At 43.5% G+C, this 27,513-nt stretch overlaps 1 protein-coding gene across 2 annotated transcripts in view; it reads left to right on the plus strand.

The window, feature by feature from the left end:
• ATXN7 (ataxin 7) overlaps window positions 1-27,513 on the plus strand; it is a 144,699-nt gene that overhangs the window by 25,573 nt on the left and 91,613 nt on the right. The window contains exons 2-3 of one of the 2 annotated variants that reach the window (XM_015420260.1): window positions 16,786-17,085; window positions 18,264-18,332. In XM_015420260.1, the coding sequence (XP_015275746.1) occupies window positions 16,797-17,085; window positions 18,264-18,332 (358 nt within the window). In that variant the 5' untranslated portion in view covers window positions 16,786-16,796. Of the gene's footprint in view, window positions 1-16,669; window positions 17,086-18,263; window positions 18,333-27,513 lie in introns of those variants that run through there. The other variant, XM_015420259.1, reaches the window with a different exon arrangement.

Below are 27,513 nucleotides of genomic sequence, written 5' to 3' on the forward strand. Positions count from 1 at the left end.
AGCCGCAGCACTCCCGCACGGCTCAGGAGACCTGGGGGCGGGGCTTGCCACCCTGTGGGCTGCCGGAGCAGCGCTCCGAAGGGCTCCGGCCCCAAAAGACCCCTGCTTCTAAGTGAACCCCATGGGACACATGGTCAAGACACCTGGTCGAAGCCGGAAACATCCAAGAGCATCAACTTCCTGGAACTTGGGACCATAAAGTTGACCCTGGCTCGCCTACAGCCGCAGCATGATGATGAAAGTCTGTATTACCAGACAGGGAGACATGCATTCCCAACGACTACATCGGGAAGCAATGCAAGTGATGCAATGGGCAGAGGAGCATGTGCTGTCCTTAAAGGCCACACATGTGGCAGGAAGAGAAACGTGTTAACAGAGGGACGCCTTCCAACGGATCAGTGAAAGATTTGGAAGGCAGAGGTGGATCCTTTCATGTAGAGACAGACCATCAAGTTAAAATAAAAACAACCCCCCCACAAAGGTTTATGTCCAAAACTCACATGAAAGGGGCACTAGGAATGGACGCCCTGTTCCTAGCATGGCCAAGAACTCTACTCTATGCCTTGTCGCTCTTGACTCTTAATTCCCAGAGTGGTACAGCAGGCGATAGATTAAAGAGCAGATGTGATTCTGATGGCACCCTGTTGCCCACGGAGGGCGTGGTTCCAGGACCTCATGAGCCTATCCAGACAGGATCTATGGCGGCTGCCTCTCAGATGGGACCTTCTATCTCAGGAGATGACCGTTCATCTGCAACTGGACATGCTACAAGTCACAGCGTGGAGGTTGAGAGGAGACAGCTCTAGGATATGAGACAGAGATGGTTTCCATCCTCTTGGCATACAGAAAATCTTCTATGACCAAGATATATGGCAGATCCTGACAAACATCTTCTAACTGGTGTGGAGAGCAGGGGTGGACCTGATGCGGGCGCAGATGGGAATGGCTTTTCTCCAACAGGGTCTGAGTAAAGGGTTGAGTACTAGTTCTCTAAGGCGACAGGTAATGGCCCTTTCCACGGTTGGAGGGGCTAGGAGAGGTAGGTTTTTCCCCATCACCCACACATACGGCGGTTTTTGAGAGGGCCCTCCCTCCTCAGTCCACCACAGGTACACGGGTTCTCCACATGGAATTTAAATGCAGTGCTACGAGCACTATGCAAGGAGCCGTTTGAACCAATGGCATCATGTCCCATGAAAGATATTACTCTGAAAACAATTTCTTAGTGGGGATCACTTCAGCGCGTAGGTTTTTGGGGCTGAGAGCTTTGTCCACACAGATTTATGTACCTTCTACAACGACAGGATCGTCCTCAGACCAGCCCCAGCGTTCATCCCCAAAGTTGACTCCTGGTTCCATAGATAGGACGATATGGTACTTCCCTCCTTTTCTTCAAATCCTGGCCATGAGATGGAGATGGTCTGGCATCATCTAGACGTGCGTAGGGCTTTGAGTTTTCTATATGGACAGGACCAGGAGGTTGAGAAAGACTGAATCCTTGTTTGGGTATGTTAGTCAGTTGTCCCTGGCAAAGAGTGTCTCCACTTCTGCCCTGAGCAGGTGGATAAGGATCAGTCAGGCATACAAGGTGTAGGGGTTAGTACCTCCAGTAGGGGTCACAGGGCACTCTATGGGGGGCAGTCACATCGGCAGCATATAGGGCCTTGCCATCCCTAGAAGTCACTTGTAAGGTGGTAACATGGAAATTTGTCCATTCCTTTACAAAGTACTATAGGATTGACAAACTAGCATCGGCAGAAGCAGCATTTGACAGTAGAGTGCTCTTTCAGGCCCTGTAGGCACCGGAAGTTGTGTGGCCCACCCGGGGGGAGCACTGCTTTTTTACTTTCCAGAAGTAAGGAGTCAAGGACTGCCCCACTCCTGGACCACCGGAGAATGGAAGATTTGTATTCACTTACCGTGAAGCTTCCTTCTTGGTGATCCAGAGTGGGGCAGTCCTACCCACCCTCTCTCGAAGGACACGACTACCGGTCCTTTACGTTTTGCAGTGGTTCAGCTGTTCATGAATATGGTCTAACTGATTACGTGATGTGGTGGACTGTTGCTGTTTGTTTGCTCTATTGGTTAAAATACAGGTTTGTATTTGTTTAAGCCCATGGCTGTGATGGTATTCCCCAGTTGTCTGAGGGGAAAGGAGTTATTTTTAAGTGGATTTACAGCAGCTCGGAGATGGATTTCGGTATGACTGGGGATCAGAGGATAAGCCCCTCCCCTCTGGGATCAAAGTTTGCCGGCCCTGCCTATGGAAGGGGGAGGTGCTTTCCCAGGAGTAAGGAGTCAAGGACAGCCCCACTCTGGACCACCGAGAAGGAAGCTTCACGGTAAGTGAATACAAGTCTTCCACTCCCATTATCCTGGAACATAAATTGTTACATTTAGCCATTAGATGGTGGTTGAAGTTGGCCACAGTTAGAACGAACCAAGGTTCCTGTTCAAACCAGTATCCAAAAAGACTTTAAACCAGTGGTTACAAATTCTGAGTTAACTTCTGAATGCTGAAACAGCTCAATTTTGATTACCTTTGTTATTGCTTTGACATCCAATGAAACGTATAGTTATATAAAATCCTTATAGTCCCCCCAAATGAACCTCGTATTTTTAATTACATTATACCTACCCTATCCTTGTGGCTCAAGATAATTTACAAATTGCAATTAAAACCATAAAATTTAAAACATACCAGAGAAAAACTTTCAATAACCTCCTTTCCTAAAAGATGCCTACAGTCCATATCCCATTAAAGGCTTTGGCACATAAAATGGCCTTTATAAAGAGCGTCGGTTCTCTGAAATTTCCGGGACAGGTTTGTAAACATAGGGAGACTTTCTAGGATGGGTTTTGTATGATAGGAGAAATTATCCATTTACAATGGAAGATGTCCACCATATTCAAACCCATCCCAAGAATCAGAAGACTGTAGGACCTACTTGCAAGCCTCATGGTGGTGACATATTCCTCGCCTTTCAAAGCTTATCCTAGGACAGAAAAAAGATCAGCACTATAATCAGTACTTTGAATCAGCTGTGATGTTCTACTTTGGCCAAAGTAGAATCTAAAGTGAGCAAGTTTTATCACAAAATCAAGAACATGTGATGCTTGTTACGTGACTACCTGAAATTTATTTGAAATTAAGAGAGTTGTATCACTGGACCTGCTTGCCAGTTCTTTTTTCATAAGACAACTTTTCAGCAGGGTAACTTCTACCTCTCTGTTATTTTACTTTAAAGTGCTTTTAATTGAATCATCACCAATTCATGTCATGTTCATTATATGTGACAGCAGGGGAGGACTATCATTGGAGGCTTTTGGGAAGCACTTCAGAACAATGTTCCTTGTTCTATTTAAAAAGAAAAGGGAGTTTGAAAGGTTCTGGATAATGTTTTACCCAGGAGTCACTGAATGGAGTTCTGGAGCTGCATACACCAAGACCTTGTGTTTTGGCTGGGGAAAAAATATGTAGTGCCAGTTCATAAAATACAAAGGTACTTTTTAGATATTTTCAGTCTTCTAAGGTTAACTTCAGAGAAGAACTACACATTCAGATTCAAGCAATTAAGTTGAAAATGAAGCAAAGCATTCTTTGACTGTTTTAATGAAGAACTTCACCAAGCAGTTCATGCTGTTTCCTGGAATCTCAAAAGAACTGAACTTATACTATGAAAAAAGTGGAATCAACATAAATGTGCCAAGAGTTTCCATGCAATTCTAAAAAGAGTTTTGGAATGGAAGGAAATGTTAATGGTAGTGGTGTTACTGTCAAGGTTTTGGTTTCACTTCTTTTCGTTTTGCTTCACTGCTTACCTTGCCATGTATTAGGGGGGAGGGAATTCCTGAGGGGAGTGTGTGTAGGTTGAGTGCTTGCTTGTAGTAGCCATAACCATTTCTCAAGTTGCACCCCTTGGCCTGTTCTCATGGAATTTGGCCTTGGAGACTCTTTTGCTAGGCTAGAATAGATAAGACACAGTATATCTGTCAGGGTGGTCATAGTAAAGCTAGGGGCAGAATGCTGATGTATGAGTGGGGTGTGGGGTGCATTGGGTTTTACCTATAACCTCTGAATTTGGGCACTTTCTTCAGTCCTGACTCCTGACAAAGATCCAGTTCCTGTGGTAAGCATATCTCTAATAAAGCATCACTGCCAAAAGTGTTGTGGAGAGTGTCTTAACTGGGGATCTGACAGTTACATGCAATGCAACATTTTTGCTGGTAAGAAACCCAACATGGATTATGCAATGCATGGAAACTTCACCTGCAGCCTCAGTTCATCAGGCATTCAAAATCACTAGAACATTTTCACATACTCTGTGATCGGTCACAAATTCTGAATCATGTGCACACTTCCATGTCAAAGAAAAAATGAGAGCTACCAGAAGTCCCTGTCTGTCAACAATTACTTGCAGACATTACTTTAGAGAAGAGAATTTTGGTTGCCTTTTTCCAAAAGAGTTGTTCTTGCCTGTCATTCAGGACTTGTCACCACATCTTATCAGAATTCCATGAATCCCTGACAGTCCTCTCAGGCTACAGCTCATACAACTGAAATAAAATAAAGAGCAGAATACTAGATGTTGCAGAAAGTTTCTTGGCTAGGGAAAAAGTAGTGTCATTGATCTGTGGAAGATTTCTGAGACCTGAACTCCGTCTTCAGCACTGTAGTTTTCATAAAAAAGAGCATCTGCTGAATTTGAGCAATACGAAGAATGGGAAAAATCAGGTCGGTTGGAAGCCTTAACTATTTCGAAGTGCTAAAAACCTACCTTAAAACCTTTATTAATTGCTGATGGTACCTTGTGAAATTGATGAGGCTACAGAAAACAGCATGGGGAATTAAACCAAAATGGTAGGTGCTACTCCAAACCTAGTCACTAAATATATAACACATCTTTCTGCTGAAATTGAGGGGATTCAAAAATATCTTAACACCTTTGAACTCTTCAACCTATCTCCTAGCAAAACAAATTCCAAAGATAAAAACAGTTCTTAAAGGAAGTGTTGACAGTTGAGACTGCCATGCAGTTAGCCCGCCTCACTAATCAAAGAGAAATACAGATTCTCCAGAAATCTGAGAACAAATTTCAGCTTAAGCTGGAGGATCTTGATAACACACCCAGAAGGCATAATCTTCATTTTCATAGTTTTTCGGGGGAGGGGGAATTAAAAGAGTTCCTTTCTAGAGCCACAAAATCCCTGACCAAAAGGGGGGGGGGGGTTCTTCACCCTTCTTAAGCTGAGGCTGGCTCACTTGACTCCCTCCCATCCCGTGGTGTCCCATAAACTCTGATTGGCTGACAATCACTTGGCTTTGCATGAAACCTCAATCACAAGGATTGGTTCAGAGTTCTAGAGGAGAGATAGGACTTTTAAGAATGATTGCCACAAACTCCCATCCAGGAACTGACAGAGCTCAGTGTTCACGTCTTTGACAGTAACCCCAGATTTTCGGCATATAGTAAGGAGTGTTTGGACAAATCACATTTGTATATTACACCCCACAGCACTGATGGTATAATGGTACCTTCCCAACTCTCAGTCTGCAAAACACAGGGTGTATTGATTCCGTTGTATTTATTAGTATAATATCAAAATGCTGAAGGAATTAAACTGAATAAGTTTAATCAGTTGCTATTTTATACAGAACTTAAGGAATCAAAGGTTTTCCGTGCAAACCATGAAATACTGGTTGAAATATAGAATGCTACAGAAAAATGCTTTGATTATTTTGGTAAATGTCAGAGATGTCAACAGGATACCGATGGTTACCATTTTCAGAAGAAGGATCATACTGTACCTGCATTCCAAACATGGATTTGACTTCTCAGTGACCGGTGCCGTAGCATCGTTTTCAGGATATTTATTTGAGATGACTTGAAAATATCCTGATTTTTTTGATGACTGGTAACTTTTGGCACCAAGCAAGATTATTCCAGTTGCTTGTGTTCCTTTCATGTGTACTGCTGAACATCTGACTCACAGCTTACACCAAGGGACTTGAATGTCATTAGACTCTGTATTGAAAAAGAAATAAATTCAGTAGATTGGGAAAACCTTCACTGAAGAGCGCAGCAACAGTATTTCACTGGAAGGAGCTAATGTTTCTCCTGAAAAGACAGTGGTGTTGCATAAGAAAAACATTAATGCCTCCTGATCATATTCAGAAGAGTCTGAGGATGCACTTGTATTGTATTGCTCAAATATTTTACCTTTCTTGCTTGTGGGCTGTTAGTCACAATTTTTTTTTGAAAGAAAGAAAATGGAGTAAGGCCCAGCAATGATTTTACTGTGGTTTTCTTTGAAACTGCAAGCACTGGTACCATTGCCTTTGCATAACTATTAATTCAAAAGAACTTACATGGGTTTTCATGTGTGTCAGTTGCCATTCTACTTTGGCCAAATAGACTTTGTTGTGTGTGTGGGAGTATGTCATTTGTCTCCCTAGTTCACAGAAAATAAATGTTTTAGGTCCGTTTTTCAAGTTTAGAACAGTCTGCATGGGATAAAGGAAGCAATATAGAGAGATGGATTTGGACTGCTCAGAAATTCCATTACGTAATCATGCAAGGAGGAGTAGGCTCATACCTGCCTCCATCCTATGCACTGTTACTCTAACTCTTGAACGGAGCCTGTGGAGGTACCAAGTGGATGTGCACTGGTTCTGTCAAGAACAATCGCACATGCAGAGATCCAGATCATGCAGACAGAGTCTGTGTGTATACGCTTGGTAATTTATCGTACATAGGCTTTATTTATTTATTTAAAACATTTATTAGCTGCCTTTCTTCCATACAGAGCTCAAAGCAGCTTACAATATAAATTCTAAGCCTTTTTCTAAATTATAAATAAGAGTAGTCTTTTTTTTTTGCACAATTCCATAACTTCCTTAACCAAGATGCCATTTTATGATGAAACACAAGATATATTTTTCCAGCTAAACCCTGAATCAACTGAAAATGAGAACTTCTCCTGCAGGAGCTGTTCCGCCAGGCCTTTGGTTGAGACAGCGGACGTCAAATAACATCGGTCTCCCCTGCTAAGCACCCTAGGGCGCGGTTGCTTTATCCATCAGACTGATCCTCTGCCCTACTGGCATAAGCTTGGCGTACGCAGAAATGGAACTGAATTGGAATGGCCAAGCCACCCTGAGCCATAGATATATTTAAATTTAACTAGCTGGAAATTTTAAATTGTTTTGAACTAATAGTTTAATGTCTTTTTAATCTATGAATTCGTTTCTTTTATGATATGTTGTGAGCTGCCCTGAGCCCGCTTGCAGGGTATGGCGGGATTTTAAAAAATAATCGCAATAAATAAATAAATAGAATCTTCTTGTTCCCTTAAAAAAAAACACTGCCAGGCCTACCTGTCTTCCGCCGTCCTCTGAAGTTTGCTCAATTTCATGTTCGTTGCATCGATGACACTGTCTAACCATCTCATCCTTTGCCGTCCCCGTCTTCTTTGACCTTCAATCTTTCCCAGCATCAGGGTCTTCTCCAGTGAGTGCTCCCTTCTCATTTGGTGGCCAAAGTATTTGAGCTTCAGTTTCATTATCTGGCCTTCCAGGGAACAGTCAGGGTTGATTTCTTTTAGGATTGACTGATTTGATCTTCTTGCAGTCCAAGGGACTCTCAAGAGTCTTCTCCAGCACCATAGTTCAAAATAATTTATTATTTGGCGCTCGGCCTTCCTTATAGTCCAACTCTCGCAGCCATACATGACTACTGGGAATACCATTGCTTTGACCATGCGGACTTTTGTTGGCAGGGTGATGTCTCTACTTTTTATCATGCTGTTTAGGTTCACCATCGCTCTCCTCTCAAGGAGCAGGCGTCTTTTAATTTCATGGCTGCTGTCACAGTCTGCGGTGATCTGGGATCCCAGGTACGTGAAGTCTGTCACTACTTCCACGACTTCCCCTTCTATTTGCCAAGGAGTGATGGGGCCGGATGCCATGATCTTAGTTTTTTTGATGTTGAGCTTCAAGCCCACTTTTGCGCTCTCCTCTTTTACCCTGAGCAAGAGGCTCTTTAGGTCCTCTTCACTTTCTGCCATTAGAGTGGTATCGTCTACATATCTGAGGTTGTTGATCTTTTCCCCAGCAATCTTAATTCCCGCTTGTGATTCATCCAGGCCAGCATTTCGCATGATGTACTCTGCATATATATTAAATAAGCAAGGTGACAGTATACATCCTTGTCGTACTCCTTTTCCTATGCTAAACCAATCAGTTGTTCCATATCCGGTTCTAACTGTCGCTTCTTGGCCCTTATACAGGTTTCTCAAGAGACATGTGAGGTGGTCTGGTACTCCCATCTCTTTAAGGACCTGCCATAGTTTGTTGTGATCCACACAGTCAAAAGCTTTAGCATAGTCAATGAAGCAGAAGTAGATATTTTTCTGGTACTCTCTTGCTTTCTCCATAATCCAGCGAATGTTGGCAATTTGATCTCTAGTTCCTCTACCTCTTCGAAACCCAGCTTGTACTTCTGGCAGTTCTCTATCCACGTACTGTTGAAGCCTAGCTTGTAGGATCTTGAGCATGACCTTGCTAGCATGTGATATCAGTGCAATTGTGCAATAGTTTGAACATTCCTTGGCATTGCCCTTCTTTGGGATTGGAATGTATACTGACCTTTTCCTATCCTGTGGCCACTGTTGTGTTTTCCAAATTTGCTGGCAAATTGAGTGCAGCACTTTAACAGCATCATCTTTTAAGACTTTGAATAGCTTTGAATATTAAAATGTTACTCCCTTTTTAAATTACTTTTCATGTATCTCTTAAATTTAACCCTATCTTGTAAAAGCAGTATGAGATGTGAGATATAGAGAAGATAAGAAGCATGCCAGTTTGTTGGACAAAGCCCTGTTAGGGCCTGTGTTGAATCCCCCCCCCCTTCTCTCGGTTTATTTAGCTTATCTTTTTGTTATAGCTTTTATATTAAATAAAATATATAATTAAAATAAAAAGAAGCATGTTATAATAATCCACAGCATTGGTTGTGGAATCCATCTTTTGTGACAAACTTTTAAGCTTGAGGAGCTGCACTGTTTTTTATGAAGCAGAGAACTGCACTTTAAATGTTGAAGCTCTGAAATTCAACTTTATAGTGCAGCTGCTTTATGGGTTAAAGGATGACTTCTGCAGAAAAATTGTTTCTCTGTGTTTAATCTTTGAGATGTTTAAGAGGGCTTCGAAATTAGTGGTTTTAATATCTCCCTCCAATACATAATTGTTTCTTTGTTTCCCTCTTTATTTACATTGTGGGAATTCTATCCATTGTTCCTTTACTTAGGGGCACTTCTGTAGTAATAAAAGATCTGCATGCCCATCCGTGGCAGACATAATGCATGAGAAAAGAAAGCCAGGAGCCTCAAAATTGGAGTTTCTATGAGAAACCCCTGTTTCATCTTCTCTGTGAGGCAGATTTTCCTGCCGAAACACTGTTCCCCACTCTAATTGAGCAGCCCCTCCATAGCATATTTGAATGATAGAATTATAACTTTCTGCATGTCCCACCCTGTAATAGAGAAGTTATTTGGCTTTTGACCAGACCAGAGACTTATTGTAACTCAGCAAGAGCCCTCTTATAAGTCCCTTTGTAAATGGCACTTGACACGGTGTAAAGTTCAAACAGAAAGATTGATTTTATTGAACAGGCACAGTTGAGTTAGGAATAGGGCAAGGGATGAGAAGTTGAGGTAAATGTTGTTGTTTATACAAATTATAATATTTTGAACAGGCAGTAGAGTATAGTTGACGCTTATATTCTTAGAGACTCAGTTCTTAACTGTGAGAGATTTGTTTGTCTTGGAGGCTTCTTTCAGCAACAATGTGTATTTTAGTTTCCTGGAAGTTAGTACTTTCTTCCTGTATTTAAATACTTACCTTGTGGGATTATAACTTTGCCCTTGTGCACTCTTGAGGAGTCTAACACCATTTCCCTTTTCACACAAACTAGGGGTCCCTTCTGAGTTGAACCCTCTGAATAACTGAGTAACAAATATCCTCCTCTTTCTAGGAGCGATAATCCTTTTCTGTTTGGCTAGATTGGTAGTTTCAACCTCCTTTCCAGTCTCTTCTGTCAAACCTAAACCTCAGTTCCGAAGACTGTGAATAAATGGAATTCAGCTAGGGCTGATGTTTAGACTTTAAGTTCTACTTTCTAATTTTTTCCTCAAATGTGTTGGTACACAGTAAGGGCAAAGAGTTGTGTTCCTTCACTTCCCAAGTGAACTTGTGTTTCCCTCAGACCAACACATACACTCCTCCTGACTGGCAACTGCCAAGCCAAAGTCCAAACAACTACTGACTCTCCCTGACAAGACTGACTAGACTCTTTGAATGCTCTCCTCAGCTGGTGTTGACCAATCAGAGAGAAGGGTGTGTGTGCATGGAGGCAGTAGCCTGGCAATCAGACTGTGCTTTACAGTGAGGCCTTAACCCCTACTCTCCCAGCTCTCTGAATTTGATGCACTAGGCATCTTGGTTTTGGAGGTCAGTTCGTCATAGTTGCAGAGTCAAAGACTAAGGGAATCATTTGGAACCTCCTGGCCAGCATTATCTCCAGAAACCCCCTCCCTCTGTGGTATTTGCAAAGGAAGCTAAGGTAGTGTGTTTGTGGCAGGCATAACTCATAAATCCAGCAGTCTCAAAATTGGCCAACAGCTTCAGGATGAATGTGGGAGTTGCAGTGCTCAAAATGAAGGGAATTGTAACATCCTGGTCCAGGTAACATCTGTAATGTGTCATCTATCCCACTGTCCTGAGATAACCTGGGGGAAACAGCAATAGCATTTTTTGAATTCATTTCTCAAAACAGCAATATATGGTTCCTCAAGGTTCAGTGTAAGGTGTTCTACTGCATAAATGATAATATCACCTTGTCTAAAGTGAGAGATCTGTCCCCTGCAAGCATCACCTCTGCCAACCAGTGGCACTTCCATCTTGTCTCGATTCATTCCCACATTCTTCTGCCCCTGAGAGCCAGTTTGCTGTAGTGGTTAAGAGAGGCAGACTCTAATCTGGAGAATTGAGTTAGATTCCCCACTCCTCTACATGACGCCAGCTGGGTGGCCTTGGGTCAGTCACAGCTCTTTCAAAGCTCTCTCAGCCCACCTCTAAGTTTAGCTTGCTATCTAGTGGTGCATAATGCAAAAGAGCTAGAATTTATGGCTGCCAGACAATCTCAGGATCTCTTGGAGAGCCAGTTTGGTGTAGTGGTTAAGCGTGCAGACTCTAATCTGGGAGAACCAGGTTTGATTCCCCACTCCTCCACATGCAGGCAGCTGGGTGACCTTGGGTCAGTCACAGTTCTCTCTGAGCTGCTCTCTCATGAGCAGTTCCCTCAGAGCTCTCTTAGCTCCACCTACCTTACAGGGTGTCTGTTGTGGGAAGAGGAAGGGAAGGATATTGTAAACCACTCTGATACTCTTGAGTGAAGGGCGGGGTATAAATCCAATCTCCTCCTCCTCCTCTACACACACTGCCATATGATAATTATTATTAATTATTATTATTCTGCCCCTTTCACTTGGCTACCATATCCAGACCTTGGTTCAGTATAGAAACATCCACATCTGGGGGCTTAGTCAGTAAAATACAGGGCTGAGTGCCATCACTATATTGATGTCACTCAGTCCTAAAGCGCCTGATGCTCTCATTCAGTGGATCTCATACAATCATTACAGCATTAGTGAGAGAACCAAGCTATGAGGCATACTATGCTTAAGGTGCCAAGTAACTGATTCTGTTTTTCAATCAGGAGGGGCTGCAGCCATGCTGTTTATGATGCAGTTTAATTGGAACAAATGTGCACCATGGTTAGGAAGTGGTTTGTGCATATCTCAGTGTAAAGGATTTGTATACTGCTTTTCTTCTCCAAAATCATACAAAGTAGCTTAAAAAGCAGGACGGCCATCAATCGCGGGGAACTTACGGTGACTCCATAGCGTTTTCAAGGCACAAGATGAACAGCGGTAATTTGCCATTTCCTGCCTCTGTGTAGTAACCCTGGTCTTCCTTGGTGGTCTCCCATCCAAGTACTAACCATGGCTGATTTTGCTTAGTTTCTGAGATCTAGATGAGATTGGGCTAGCTTGGACCATTCAGATGAGGGTGCATTCTTCCAGAGCCCATGCCTTTTCTATAGTAGTGGTCACCTTATGGAATGGACTGAGAGGGGCGCCATCCCTAGAGTTTATTAGAAGGTACTGCAAGGATCTGTGCCTCAGATCCATGTCATTGCATCATGGACAGGCGTTTTGTTTTGTTTGCATTATTTTCCAGTTCTGCTAGCCCTTATGCTGTCTGAATTTCGTAATCCACCTTGAATCTCAGCAAGAAAGGTGGACTGTAAATGTAGGAAATGAAATAAATGGTGATGCCACAAAGTATGTGGTTTTGTGATGCAGTCAGTAGTAGTGATACAACGTGGTGTTTGATCGTGAACTTTGGAGGACTCCCTGTAGAAATCATAAGGCTTTAAAAATCTGGTCTCTATGCCATGTCAGCACTACTAACTGCTGGACCCATATTTTTGTGGTACAGTCCATGAACATGTGTAATTTGATGCAGGATTTGGAGGGAGTCCATGTAGGAAGCCCTCACTTGGATAGCCCAGGCTAGCCGAATCGCATAAGATCTTAGAAGCTAAGCAGAGTCAGCCCTGGTTAGTATTCGGATAGACCACCAAGGAATACCAGGGTTTGCAGCATGGAGGCAGGCAGTGGCAAACCATCTCTGAATGGTTTTTGCCTTGAAAACTCTACATGGTTGCCATAAGTCAGCTGCAGCTTGATGGCACTTTCTACCACCACCACCAGGTAGAAATCATGATGATCTGTGATTGTGTACTGTGGCAGGACCATGAAGTGCTGGATCCTAAAAACACCCCCCCCCACTGCACCTCGTGGATATGAATTTATTATTTTTATTTATTATTAGATTTTTGGTCACCTCTCACCCAAGGGGTCTTGTGGCAAGTTACCACATCAAAACCACATGACATTAAAACAATATAAATAAGATAAAAACAACATAAAACAAATAACAAATATAAAATATTAACATTAAACTATTAAGCTATTAAAATATGTGGCTAGCACTGTACCACAAAAAACCCCCACCCCAAATATGTGAATTATCCTTCAAAGCCCAGCCTAAACAATTTGGCCTTGCATGCCCTGTGAAAACTAAACAAGTCCAGCAGGGCATGGGTGTTATCCGAGAGTGCATTCCACAGGGTAGGAGCCACAGCTGAGAAGGCTCTTCCCCTGGCGATAGCAAACCAAGCCATCCTGGGGCCAGCCCCCTGCAAGAGGTCCCTAGACCACCTGCAGTCTCTGAAGCGTTTTCAAGGGTTGCCCTACATAGAGGGAATTGCAGTAGTCCAATCTGGAGGTGACCATTGGATGGATCAATGTGGCAAGGTCTGACCCAGACAAATAATGTGGTGGTATTTGATGCTGGATTTTTCCAGCATGTTTTGAATCCATAGTTTGTCATGCATGTTGCTGTGCCCAAGCAGCACATCAAAGCACAGGAGCTATGATTTTGGTGGTGTAATTCATTGGCATGGCTGTGATATGTGAGCTGATAGTGAATTTCAAGAACTCTGTAAAAATCATGAGGTGTTGTCCGTGGAGAAAGATTTGAACTGTGATATGATTGTGAATTTGTGTTTCGGTTTTAAAATCATATGAATTCTCAGTGATCCATTGAAAGTCAAGATGCTACTATTGCTCACCTTTATGAAGAAAGCTAGGTGAAAAAATGTTTAGAAAAAGCCAAATGTTTTAAGAACATAAGAGAAGCCAATGTTGGATCAACCCAATGGCCTATCCAGTCCAACACTCTGTCACACAGTGGCCAAAAATACCAGGTACCATCAGGAGGTCCACCAGTGGGGCCAGGACACTAGAAGCTCTCCCATTGTTGCCCCCCCCCCAGCACCAAGAATACAAAGCATCACTTGTCCCAGACGGAGACTTCCTATCTATAAAGGTAAAGGTTCCCTTGCTCGAAAGCCAGTCGAGTCTGACTCTAGGGTTACGGTGCTCATCTCCGTTTCAATGCCGAAGAGCCAGCGCTGTCCGAAGACATTTCCGTGGTCATGTGGCTGGCATGACTAAACACCAAGGTGCACGGAACGCTGTTATCTTCCCACCAAAGTGGTACCTATTTATCTACTTGCTATTTCTTGCTTTCGAACTGCTAGGTTGGCAGGAGCTGGAACTAGAGATGGGAGCTCACTCCATCCATGCGGCAACTCGGGTATCGAACTGCTGAACTACTGACCTTCCACAGCCTGCAGTTCAGCGTCTTAACCACTTGAGCCACGCAGCTCCTTTCCTATCTATACCTTGTGGCTAATAGCCATTGATGGACCTCTGTTCCATATATTTATCCAATTCCCTCTTGAAGCCGTCCATGCTTGTAGCCACCACCACCTCCTGTGGCAGTGAATTCCATGTGTTAATCACTCTTTGGGTGAAGAAGTACTTCCTTTTATCTGTTCTAACCTGACTGCTCAGCAATTTCATTGAGTGCCCACAACTTGTATTGTGAGAAAGGGAGAAAAGTACTTCTTTCTCTACCTGTTCTGTCCCATGCATAATCTTGTAAACATCAGTCATGTCACCCCTCAGTCGTCGTTTCTCCAAGCTAAAATCGATTTATACAGGGGTATTATGATACTGGCTGATTTGTTTTCAATTCCCTTCCTAATAATCCCCAGCATAGTATTGGCCTTTTTTACTGCGGTCGCACACTGTCTCAACATTTTCATTGAGTTATCTACTACGACTCCAAGATCTCTCTCTTGGTCAGTCTCTGCCAGTTCGGACCACATCACTGTGTATTTATAGTTAGGATTTTTGGCCCCAATGTGCATCACTTCGCACTTGGCCACATTGAACCCCATTTGCCATGTTGACGTCCACTCGCCCATCCTCGACATCCCTTTGGAGTGCCTCACAATCCTCCCTGGTTTTCACCACCCTGGAGAATTCCGTGTCATCCGCAAATTTAGCCACCTCACTGCTTACTCCCAACCCCAAATCGTTAATGAACAAATGAAAAAGCATCGGACCCAGTCAATGTTCCCTCTAAGCTGAGTTAGTGTGAGCTAGCTCACAGTTTTTATAGCCTCCAGCTCACACATTTTTGTCTTGGCTCAGGCAGTATGACTCCAGAGCAAACTAACTGATGCAGTAGCCCAATCGCTCACTCACAACTTTATTGTCAGTAGCTCAGAAAGTAGAACTTTTGCTCACAAGACTCCATAGCTTAGAGGGAGCATTGGACCCAGTACTGATCCCTGCGGTACCCCACTGCTTACCACCCTCCACTGAGCAAATTGCCCATTTACACTCACTCTCTGTTTCCTATTAATTTTGAATTTTATTGGTATTTTGTATACTAACTTCAAATGTTATTGTCAACAGATTTTCCTTTCGAGTCATGTTGATAATTTCTCCCTGCAGTATGTTTGTAATATTGCAGAATTGCAAGTGCGTTTGTAGAGGGGATAGCGAAAGGGTTAAGTAGAGGTCAGAATAAACCGTCATCTTTTAAAGTTTTAAACCTTTTCTTGTTCGGGGTAACCACATAAACACAGGCAGAATTTTTCCTCGCTGTTGCTTCTCTTTATTAACCCCAAGTAAGCCAGAGGGCGGCCAATCTGGCACTTTCTGCCTGTCTTCAGTGGTTTTGACTGATGAAAAGCCTGGCTTTGGCAGAACAAGGGGGATCCTTACAAGCGAGCCTGCGTTCACCGTAGCTCATTGGCGGATTGGCAGGAAGCGATTTAAATATTAAATGAGACCTTTTAAGGCAAGATCGGCGGATGACATTTGTGAGGGGAAGGTGTCCGCGAGAGCGATGGGGGCGGGAGATGAGTTACATAGACGGGGTTAGTTTCCTGCTTGCTTCCTATTCAGCCTCCGTTCCTGTGCTTGACGTGAAAACTTTTAAGGTGGGAGGGAGGCCTCTCCTTTTTTTTAAGGTAGCCTCTCGAGATGGGAAAACCACCCACCTGCACAGGAAGAGTTTGGGATTTAGCAGAAACGAAACGTAAGACATCTGGAGTGGTTTGTTAAGTACCACGCAAGCCCCGGGGGCGGGAAACAGAGGGCTGCCCGGGTATTGCCCAAGGATCCTGGCCGCGGGGGAAATGTTCTTGTGCCTTTAAGAGCCTGCCTCTGCGTGAGGAAAGGGGCGGGGGCGGTTGTGATGTACCCGGACCTCTCCGAGTCCTAAAATAACCAACTTCCTTCCAGTGAAGTTTCTGGAGTTGGGGGACGGAGAGGGGAGGGGGAGAAAGGGAAAGCGGGCTGCTGCGTGGACAGCCTGGCGGAGGCGAGTGCTCATGGAGCCCGGAAGCAGACGGCAGAGAAACCCTTTCGTTTCTCGGCGCTGTTGAGCGGCGGCGGTCCCAGATGATTCCGGCCGGGTCGCCGTCGCCACGCTCGGTGCCTCCCCGCCAGCCTGGGCCAGCAGCTGCGAAGGGAAGGCTGGGGTCGCGCGCGGGACTGTGCCGGTGACTGACTTGCGACCGCTCACCCGGAGAGAGGTTAATGGGAAGCTGGAGACAAAGGCGATGCGAGGCCTCCTGTTGCTGCCCTGTCATCCCGGCCCCTAGGAGCGGCGGCGGCGGCGGCGGCCGCCGATCTGGTTTCCCCGGGGCAGGCGGAGGGCAGACTAGTCCGGGAGCTTCCTTAAGCGGCGGCGCCACCTTAAAGAGCCTGATGACTTTTCTCGTTACATTGTAGCAGCGGAAAGAATGTCGGCGCGGGCCGTGGCTGACGTCAGAGGGGAGCAACGCAGAGCGGCGGTGGCGGCGGCGGCCAGCAGGCAGCAGCAGCGGCGGCCCCGGCACGGCGGAGGAGGAGGCGGCGGCGGCGGCGGCGGCGAGAGCGGCCCCGCCAGCACGACCACCGCCAACGCGATCACCGCCAGCACCGCGGCAATGGCGACCGTCGGGGAGCGCAGGTCCTTGCCTAGCCCGGAGGCGATGTTGGGGCAGCCCTGGAGCCACTGGGTCGATGCTGCTAAACTTCACGGGAACGACGGTGAGCGAGAGAGAGAGGATCCCCTTTTTCTTCCGGGGGGAAGAGGAGAAGCCCCGCCTGATAGGAAAGGGTTAACCCAGCTGGTCTCCTGTGAGGGAGGGAGGCATCAAGGGGGAGCGCCAACCTTCCTCTGTCTCTAAGGCTCTGGAGGCAGGAATCTGCCCCAGACCCAGAGATTTGGCAACGAGGTGGGGGTGAGCAGGTAGGTGGAGGTTCTTGTTTGACCCTGATCAGCTCCACCCCCTAGCCTGGTTTATATCTGAGGTTTTGGGGCATGTGAGCAGTCCTTGATGTGTCACTGATGGGTTTTCTTCATAGTCATTCAGGTGAGGTATATGAGTTTAACCTCTTTTTTTAAAGCATAGATTTGAGGAATATCATCTTACATCTCACTCATCTCCTGCATCCCCCAGTAGTTTGACTGAACCCAAAGAGTGGTGGTATATTTCCAGACGCATTGTTTGCATGGAAGATGCATGCTTTGATACAGTTCTTGTTTACAGATGTCTGCTGTAAAATGTCTTGGGCCAGGAAAAAAGAAATCCCAGTAAACAAATTATTTGGTTGTTTGGGAACCAGTGCACTGACAAGTCAGAAATCCTTAAAATAACTGTCTGACAAGTAGATGCAGTTCTCACTTTTTCATCTGACATAACTTTTCTTTCACTTACATGCTTCTATGAGCCATTCCCATGGCAAAAGTAATATTTGGGCAACCGAGTTGCTTTGGTGCGTGTGTGAATGAAAACACTGAAACATAGTATAGTAGCTCATACAGGTGTGCACTGCATCTATGAATCCAATATTTCTTATGTGTCACTTAGGATTGTGGTGCACTCTGCCTTAGTCATAAATGTTTGATTCAGCATTGGCTTCTATCTAAAAGGAAACAAGTTAATAGTTTGCTTTTATGTCTCTGGCAGAGATTGCTGTTTTTACTGTTTGGTCTACTTTGAATTTTCTCCATCTTGACTGCCTTGGTAATTAGAGGTGTGTATGGGGGGAAGGGCAGGGACAGAATGTCTGTACTGCACATTTTTTGTACCAGGTGTCCTTACAGTGGATACACTTGACTTAAGGAAGGTAAAATTGCAGTGTACCACATTGTTTGCTATACAGCCGCTATTCCACAAAGATCTCATAGATTTACATATTTCCTTTTTTTTGTTGTGTTCTAGGGGCAGCCTTGGAAGAAAGTTCCAAGGAGTATGGGAAAAACCGTGAAGCGATGCGACTCTGTAGAGAAGGTGAGTATACACAGAGAGATATCCCACTGTGTAAGGAAATAATTGAAATAGACGCATTTGCTAGCAGTGTCTTGGGTAGGCCTGGATTTGCAACCCCAGCCTGTTATGAATATGAAGAGGTTGGTTTGACTCAGCAGTTGGCTTCTATCTGAAATGGTCACCGTACATTTTATTGTTTGTGTTTAGGAGAAAGTAACAGTTCAAACTGTCCCAATAAAATTAGGTGTATTCCCTGTTGAGCATTGTGAACATTTATTTTACAGTTAAACACAGATTAGACAGAATAGAGGTGACAGCTCTCATGCCCCATCCAAATGGTAATCTGGAATTCTGTATTGGTCTATATTGGACCTACTTTATGGTCATGCTTCATCCTGCATAGCCCTTGACAAGCATAGGAAGTGTTTTGGCAGCCAAGGAGAAAGGATGAATCTGTTGATGTATTTAGTTCCTTCTAACCTTTCCCTGTCAACACGAGGAATCTTTAGGATGTCATTGGGCAGATATGTAGAAAAGTACCCAAATGTGCATGACCATCTGTACCAATATATCATTTCCCCCTACATATATATGCTTTCTACAAGGTTATGTGCTGGGTGGCCTCACAAGGAAATTGGCTCATTAGTCATTACTAGTAACAAATTTAAAGGAGAGCTAAAGAGCTACACAGAACTAAAGGCTGGGGATCAGTGAAGCACAATGAGCTACTTTGCAGGTAATCATTGACACAGCAGTCTTTAGCACTGGGCTTTAACCTGCAAATAGTCTGAGTCTTGGGGGATAGACCAAGCTTGTATTGGGGGAGGTGAACCAGGGGCAGGTGGTGAACAGTTGAAAAGGAGTCTGAACTTTGGCCAAAAGAAATTTCATTATATATTGAGGTGGCATTAATAGTATCTTCACAAGGTATTTAGTTTTATAGTATTTATGGTTCACCTTTCTTAAAAAGGGTTGTGGTGATAACGAGTTAAAACACTTAAAATAGTAAAACATACGTAACTCAGTATTAAAGACAGTACCCCAGTTAACAAAAAGGCCCTTCTAAAAGCTCTGTTTTACAAAGACTGCAGAAGGACAGGAGTGTAAGCGTTTTCCTAACATGCTCTGTAAAGTTGTTCCACTAGGGAGGAGCCACAGTGTGTGTGTGTGTGTGTGGGACATCTAAACACAGGCTATGATAGATCTTCCTTATCTGCAGGAGGAGATCTTCAGAAGGCCTTGTTCAGGTAAACAGAGCTGTACAGAGCATAGTGGGGAAAAGCTGTTGTGTAGATACTAGGTCATGAAGGGCTTTATAGCTAATAACCAGTTCTTTGAATTTAACCTGGAAGGTAATTAGCAACCAAGGAAATAATTGCAAAATGGGTTTTATATGATAAACCACATGTTCCTCACAATAATTGAGCTGCAGTATTTTGCTCAAGCTGAAGATTCCAAATAGACTTCAAGGGCCACCTTACATAGAGCACATTACAATAGTCTCATCTTGAGGTTACTTTGGCGTGGATCCATGCCACCAGATTGCATGGGTCAAGCCCCAATCTCCATGCCTGGTGAAGATGGAGGCAGGCATTTTTTGCAGCAACAGTGCTGACTCAAGTAAAAACTCAAGATTCCGAAGTCAGCAAGGGTCAGTGGTACTCCATCAGATGTGGAGAATGTAATGCTATCCAGCTCACTGACCAGAATCACCTCCATATTGCCTGAGTTTGGTTTCACTTGTTCACCTTTAGCATCTTAGCCATGGCAATTGAGCACTTATTTAGGGAGGTTATGACAGCATCAGGTAGCTTAGATAAAGAAAGATAGAGCTGGGTATCATCGGCACAGTGTGATGACACCCAGTACCAAAACCATGGGTGGTATCTCCTGAAGGTCTTAGGTACAAATGAAAAAGCTTGGGTGATAAGATTACCCCACTTCCAGAGATTCAAAGTTGTGCTGGCCAGTTACCGGGAAGCCTGATAATTCTGCTTGTAATAGTAGATCAAACATGTTTGCTTCATGGTAGTTTCACAAGACACTGGTCTGCAGTCCTGATTTGCAGTGCAGCTGTAATGGAGAGCTACAGTTCACCAAAGCCAGGAAGTAACTAATTTTGCAGCACACCAGGGGAGGAGGAAGGGACTGTGAGTGAGCCTGAGGCTCCTTCTAGACTTGTTTGCATGGTGCCAGAACATAGTTTGGCATTACGTCCCAACTGTGCCTAATGACGCTCATGGCCTGCCTAGCTCATACAGCTTTGATGCTGTGGCTGTACAAGGAGCACCTGGAAAATGTCTATAAATACACTAACCTTAAAAGAGCCAAAATCAATAAACTGAACTCTTTCAGGGTAAACAAAACCCACAGAGATAGAGGGAGTGTATTTTCAGGTACCTGGTTAGTTGAGATTAATGCCAGATCAGGTTGTTTTCTAGGTGAGCTGCTATCTCACATGTTGCTTCACTGTTCATATGTGCTGTTCATTGTGGAAGTCATTGGTATTTACTTCTTTCTTACATGTACCATGGGAAGGAAGCTGTCCTGTATACCTGGATGGAAAGTGGGGGGGGGGGAGGATGGACATGAAATGCACTGATGGAAGTGATACTCAAACTGTTAATTTCTCCATGAATTATTTGGGCCTTGTGGCAGGACTGTCCATTTGAGTTAGCATCCATATCAGCACTATCGTAGTATCTTCTAGTGCTGGTTAGAATGCATTCATGTGCTCTCATAGAATGCAGATGCCTTAAGATCAGGATCATTTCTGGTTCTAAACACTCTTATCTTAAGAAACAGGCAGTATTTTTAGGAAAACAAACAACAAAACACTGCATTCAGCATGTAATTAACTCATGCTGATGGCTGCTAGGTTAGATGGCTTGAAAATATGTCGTATTCATAGAAAATAGCTTTATGCATCGTTATTTGATAGCGACCGCCTCTAAAATAGCAAGAGTCGTTATGTCAGGAGAAAGTTCTCCCCATCATATCCTGCTTGTGAGCTTTACTGGAATATCAGGCTGGCCAGTTTGACAGAGGTGCTACACTAGATGGACACATCCATTTCTTTCTTTCTTTTTCTTCTTAAGCGTCTTCCTCTAGGGAGCTTACAGTTAGAACAATCTAGCCGTATTAAAAACCAGCCTTTAAACAAAACAGTGGGCAGCATAAAAAAATGATCCATAAAAAAGAGGCAGACTATGAAAAAGCTGGTAAGAGAAACCCCCTCATTAAGAGCCTTGGTAAGAAGATGTGTTGTGGCCTGGCACTTAGAAGGAAGTAAAGTAGATACCAGTCAAGCCTCAAGGGGGAGGGCATTCCAGAGGCAAGGTGCCACCACAGAAAATGCCATGTCTCTAGTCGCCACCTGCCTCACCGCTGCACAGAGAGCAGGGCTTGAGAAGCAGGTCTTAACTGCCAGGTTGGGTAATATGAGAGGAGACAGCTCCCAGAAGCAGAGGCTCTTACCTTTTTTTGAGAGAAGCTGGACCTTCCTTATTTATTTGTTAGCTTACTTTATAGCCCACCTTTCTCACTTGAGACTCAAGGTGGCTTACGTGGTGTAAAACAATGCAGATAGCATGGGAGATCTACTTTTTTTTTTTGAAACCCCCAAGAGGGGTATTTTTATTTTTTCAATAAGACTACAAACTACAAAGAAAAATATAGGAAGGGGAACTACAACTATGGATAAAGGAAAGAAACCCACACTAACTAAAAGCCCAAGAGTGGGAGACCGCCTTTATGTTAACCTTAATAGTAGTATTAAAAGAGTTAGTAAAACAATATACTTGTAGAGTTCTTGTTTTTCACATTGTTCTATATTAGTAAATTAGTTATTATGAGAGAACTTTCTGAGCATCTTTTTCATTTCAAAGAGCCATTTATCAGAGTCCTTCTGCCTTTACTTCGGCTTTCTGTCTCTAAAATCATATATAGTTTTCATTGCTCCCGCAACCACTTTTGCAGCAGAGTCCTCATCCGTTCCCGAGGCAGCCGAGTCACTTGACTTAGTTTCTTCCTCTTTAGATTCTTCCCCCGATCCCAGCTGGCGTTTCAAGAATTCCTTGGCTTTGAAGATGGAGTCTATCTTCTCCCTTCTATCGTTGATTTTAAAGATGACACCTTCAGAAATCGCCCACCTGTACTGTATACCGTTTGTTTGAAGAAAAGTAATTAACTCCTTGTAGCTCTTTCTCTTCTGAGGAATTTCAAATGGAATGTCTTTTAAAGTCTTGATAATTGTATTCCCAAATTTCAGTGGAGTTGCTGAAGTTACCTTTAATATAGCATCTCTGGTCTGTCTTCTTGCAAATCTCATCACAATCTCTCCAGGCAGGCTATTTTTTAAAATATAATTGGAGTAAGCCCTATAAGCTGTCTCCATGTCTTTTATTATTTCCTCCGCTGGCAAGCCTGTCACTGGAGCAATAATCTCACCCAGAGTCTTCTTCAAATCTTCTTTTTCTGTCTCAGGAACCCACTGGAACCTGAGAATCATATTAGCCTTTTCCATTTGCAGCTGCAACAAACGATTTTCTTGAAGATTTTGTTTCGTTTCCACTTCACCCATTCTTTTCTTCATCTTCTTGCTTGAGGTGTCCATCTCTGTAACTTTCTCAGCCACCAGCTCCACTTTTTTTTCCGTTTCTGCCAGCTGTCGCTGTTGTGAAGCGAAGTTTTGATTTAACGAGGTCAGTTGCTGGTTAATACCATCGAGCTGATCCATCACTGGCTTGAGCATATCCGCTAACAGCTTCATGACGTCAGCTCCCTCTTCCGGCCTCAGACTCTGACTACCAGGCTTCACTTTAAACTTTCCTCGGGATGCCACCATTTTTCAACTTTGTTTACATTTTCAAATTGCTTCTCCCGGGCTCGAGGCACTTGTCAATTCGCTATTTGCACTCAAGTAAGTCTCTCAAAATACACACGCTGTCCTTGCGCTTCAGAGGTATCCCTCTTTGCGCTCCGCTTTTCCCACGGGGAGGGGGGGTGCCGTCTATAAAAGTTCGTTTACTTAGAACTCACGTTCATTGTTGGTCACATTCCTGACCTCGCTCATATCAATCGTTGTTCTGCTCAGTCTCCCCCGCTTGTCCCGATCGGGTTAGCTTGTGCCCTAAGGCCACTCATCGGTAGGACCGTCAGAGCGGAGAGAAGCCTCAATTCTCCGGCAGCAAGCTGTCAAAGAGGCTATCCCTCAAAGCTCTCTGGCCTGGAGCCTTTCACAAAGGCTCCGTGGGAGTGCCACTTGAGGTGGCCCCCCTCCATGCCGATGGTGTGCTAATCACCTCCCCAAACTCTGGGGAGAGCGACCGCCATCGCCAATCCATAGACCGGAAGTCCAGCATGGGAGATCTACTAAACCATCTAGTACTGCTGGGATTACAAAATTAAAAACAGTGTGAAGCAGTATTAGATACGCTAATGTAATTTGTCAACTCTTGTTTCATCTCTCCATCTTTTGGGGTTTGGTTTTGCGTTTGAGATTCATTTTCTTGGGCCTTGTTTTGATACAAATTGTTTCCAGGTTGTTTATTAATATTTAGCATCCGTGTTGATTTTAGGATGGTTTGGAGTGCTTCACATCTTTACAACAACCCTCTAATGTAGGATCATATTAGCTCTGGAAAGCAAATGGGGGTGGACTAAGGCTGAGAGAACAGGTTTGCCTAAAGCCATTTACTGAGATTGTGGCACAGGTGTGATCGAAACTCCCTGGTTGATAGTTCTGTCTGTTAGTCACTGTGGTATACCAGTTCTGTGTGTTTAATGTAATGTATCATGGCAGTGTTATAGCAAAAGCTCTGATTTCCTGGAACTTAAAAGAGCACCAGAGGTTGCAAACATAAACACTTATATGACAGTTTGAATTCTCTGCAGCTTGATAGAGGCAGAATATGTATACGTGGAGTAGCATTTAGGACTACGCTTGAAGCAAATGTAAAATTCATTTAGAAATGAAATCCAGAAAAACAGTCTTGTCCGACAAGAACGTAAAATGAAGTAAATGTATCTGTATGAGGTTAGAAAATAAAAGTATAAAATCATAGTCCGAAATGAATTTTAGTGGATGTGTTTTTTTAAAATGGCTATTTTTAACTGTAACTGAAAATTGAACAAAGAGCTCTTTGCCTTTGAGCACATCTTTTGTAGCTCAGCTTGCCAAACTTTTGTGTAAAATATTTTATAAATAGGTAGGTAAAATAGGTAGATTAACTGGCACAAAACTAACTTGTGTTTAATATATTCATTCACTTTTTTCCTTTTGCATCCATCATTTTAAACAGTAGCAAATATATAAAAGAACACAGATTTAGAGAGCTCTGTCTGCCCCTGGCTCTTCTGTTGTTTGCAGCTTTTAATATAAATGCATTGGCATTACAAGCATACTCTTCATGCATCTGATGAAGTGAGCTCTGTCTTACAAAAGCTTTCACTGGAGTAAACTTTATTAGTCTCTGAAGTGCTGTTGGATTTCTGCTTTATTAGAGAGCCAGAAAGACATAATTCTGTATAAATGTACGAATCTCCCTATACAGAAGAGTAACTTGAAAGTTCAGCATGAAATGGTCAGTCAGCTCAGTTTCACTGCATGGTTGTTGTTGTTTTTAAAAAAAATACTTCCTGGAAAAGGTTTTAAGTAGCAACATCAGCTTGCTTTGGCACAGTTTTGGGCATTAAAACAGGTTCCTCGTGTTCTTTCTTCTATCATAATTTATGTAAAGATTAGTGATAATGGTGTATGTATAAAACTGTTTGCAACATATACCTACAGAAGCTAACCATTGAGTTTCAGGATTCCTCCCCCACCCCAGTAATACAAGAATATTTTGGCATGCCCTGAGCTGGATAGTCCAGGCAAGCCCGGTCTCAGAAGCTAAGCAGGGCCAACCCTGGCAAGCACTTTTTTAAACATCCAGAATTCAGCAGAATTTCAAAACTGTTGTTCAAATGTAGTTCCTTTTTTGTATGTATATTTTCATATATATGTACTCATGCTGCGTTAAAGCCCTGAATTCTGTTCTGCTAAAGATGTTTTTGCCTCAGTTCTATTGAAGTGAATGGCCCTAAGTAATTAGTACTATGTTTAGTGTTCCATTAATTAAAATTGGATATATATCATTTCTGGAGGGTTGTTTTTCCCCGCTTCAGTGTGATTGTGGCAAATCCAGGACCAATACATGTACTTGAGCATATGGAGAAACAATAGTGTTTTGGGGGTTTCTTTTTGTGAAAAAGCTTGTGTGGTGTGGTTTCTAATAATGTCTGCTGTAGTCCCTGGTTTAAGTCTTTGCTTCTGCCACAGACACACTGGGTGATCTTAGGCAAACTATTCTCTTGGATCCCATAGAGGATTTTCACAGAGAGAAGGAGGGGGAGGCATTTTTGCTGAGTCTCCTTTCCTGCTGCAGACTTTCAATTCCCCCTACTGTTCCCAGTGATTCTGGGGTTTCCTTTTCCCAAGGAGTAGCATTTTGGGGTATATTTTGGACTGCAGTAAGGGGGAGGAGATGAAGAAGTCCCACTCCATAGGTAGATATTCCTTCCCTCCACGGAAGTCTCTGGTAGATCCAAGGCATTGTCTCTGTTTAACATGTGCAATATGACGATGATAACAATGAACTACTTCTTTGGTTTGCTGTAAGAATTACAGCAGGATTGTGATTATTTTTATGCATATCCACCTATCTTCTATCATTCCCAGGGGGTCTCCCATCTAGGCACTGACCAGACCCATACTCGCTTAGCTTTAATATGGTTACTGTGTCATCTGCCTGGGACCTACACTGATATTAAGAATAGTTTTCAGAATTGTAGTGGTTGAGAATTGCAGCTGTAATCATGTATGCAATTGCATTGGATGGGGGAAGCTGCTTGTTTATGTGAGAGGACCTTTAAGTAGGAGCGCTGTGTTGATCAGGGTTCTCAGAGACCACCTATGCATAATCACAGTCTGCATGCATGGGGCATCTTCGGTAAAAGGGACTTAAGATGATCAGTGTAATTTTCAGGAGAAAGAGGAACTGCTTTGCAAAGTATATCTGAGATCTGACAAATACTTATCAGAGATCTGACAAATAGCTTATCAGCCATTCATCATTTGGCTTGGAGTATGGATTTTCAGCTATTTCTTGATCTCATTGTGGTTTCTCTTACTTAGTGTAGTTTCTTTAGTCTTACTGGAGTGTATTATGCAAAGCTTTGCCACCAGCCTAACCAGTGTTTCCCTGTCCACAGTAGTGTCCTTGTTGGCTGCACAGTTGCCCTCTTTAAAGACAGCAGAGTGACTTGCCATAGTTCCAATGTTTGCGTCTATTTCCATTACAGTTGATTTTTAGGGTTTTTTGTCTTGATTCTAAGTAAAGTTTAATTTTCCAAGCAGCAGCCTATAATACAATACAAAGCAAAACAGTGCAGTAGAAACAAACAGGAATGGGGTGAAGGCTTCTGAATGCAAAACAGGTCTCTCTCTCGCTTTCTTTTTCTGCTGGTGGATCATTTTCCCAGCTCTAGGCTAAAATCCTCAGGCTACGGGTCCTTTAGTTCATTTCTCTGGGCATGATCAGACTTTTACTGTCTATAGTAGAGGAGAAACAAATTCAGCCAGGTCTAACTAGCCAGCTAGTATAGTGTTTCCCATTTCCTCAGTTCAAGAATATAATTTATTTAATTGTTTAAACTATTTATTAGCCGCCTTTCTACCTTGCAGAACTCAAGGCGACTTTGCAATATAAATAAAACAACAGTTAACAACACACGTAAAAGATGGTTTAAAGTCTCAATTAGGACTGCCGATAAATAAAAACTAAATTAGTTAAATGCAATCCCAAATGACACTGTCCTCCACTGCCTCCTGAAGATCAAAAGTGAGGGGGCCAGGCATACCACCCTGGGGAGGCTGTTCCACAATTGTGAGGTTGCTACTGAAAAGGCCCTCTCTCATGTGACCACCAGCCAAGCTTCTTTGATTGGTGGGGCAGCCAGGAGCGCCTCTCCCTGTTGCCTTATTCCCAGACTGGAACGTATGGGGGAAGGTGGTCCTTCAGATACCGTGGTCCCAAGCCATGTAGGGCTTCCAAGGACAAAGCTAACACTTTGAATCAGATTTCGGAATATGGTCTCAATACTCAGTTCAGCACATTATCCACTTCGCCATGCTGCCTTGCTATTATTTTATGTGTTGTCT

Source organism: Gekko japonicus, unplaced genomic scaffold, assembly GCF_001447785.1.
Source record: "Gekko japonicus isolate JY-2015 unplaced genomic scaffold, Gekko_japonicus_V1.1 scaffold262, whole genome shotgun sequence".
NCBI lineage: Eukaryota > Metazoa > Chordata > Lepidosauria > Squamata > Gekkonidae > Gekko > Gekko japonicus.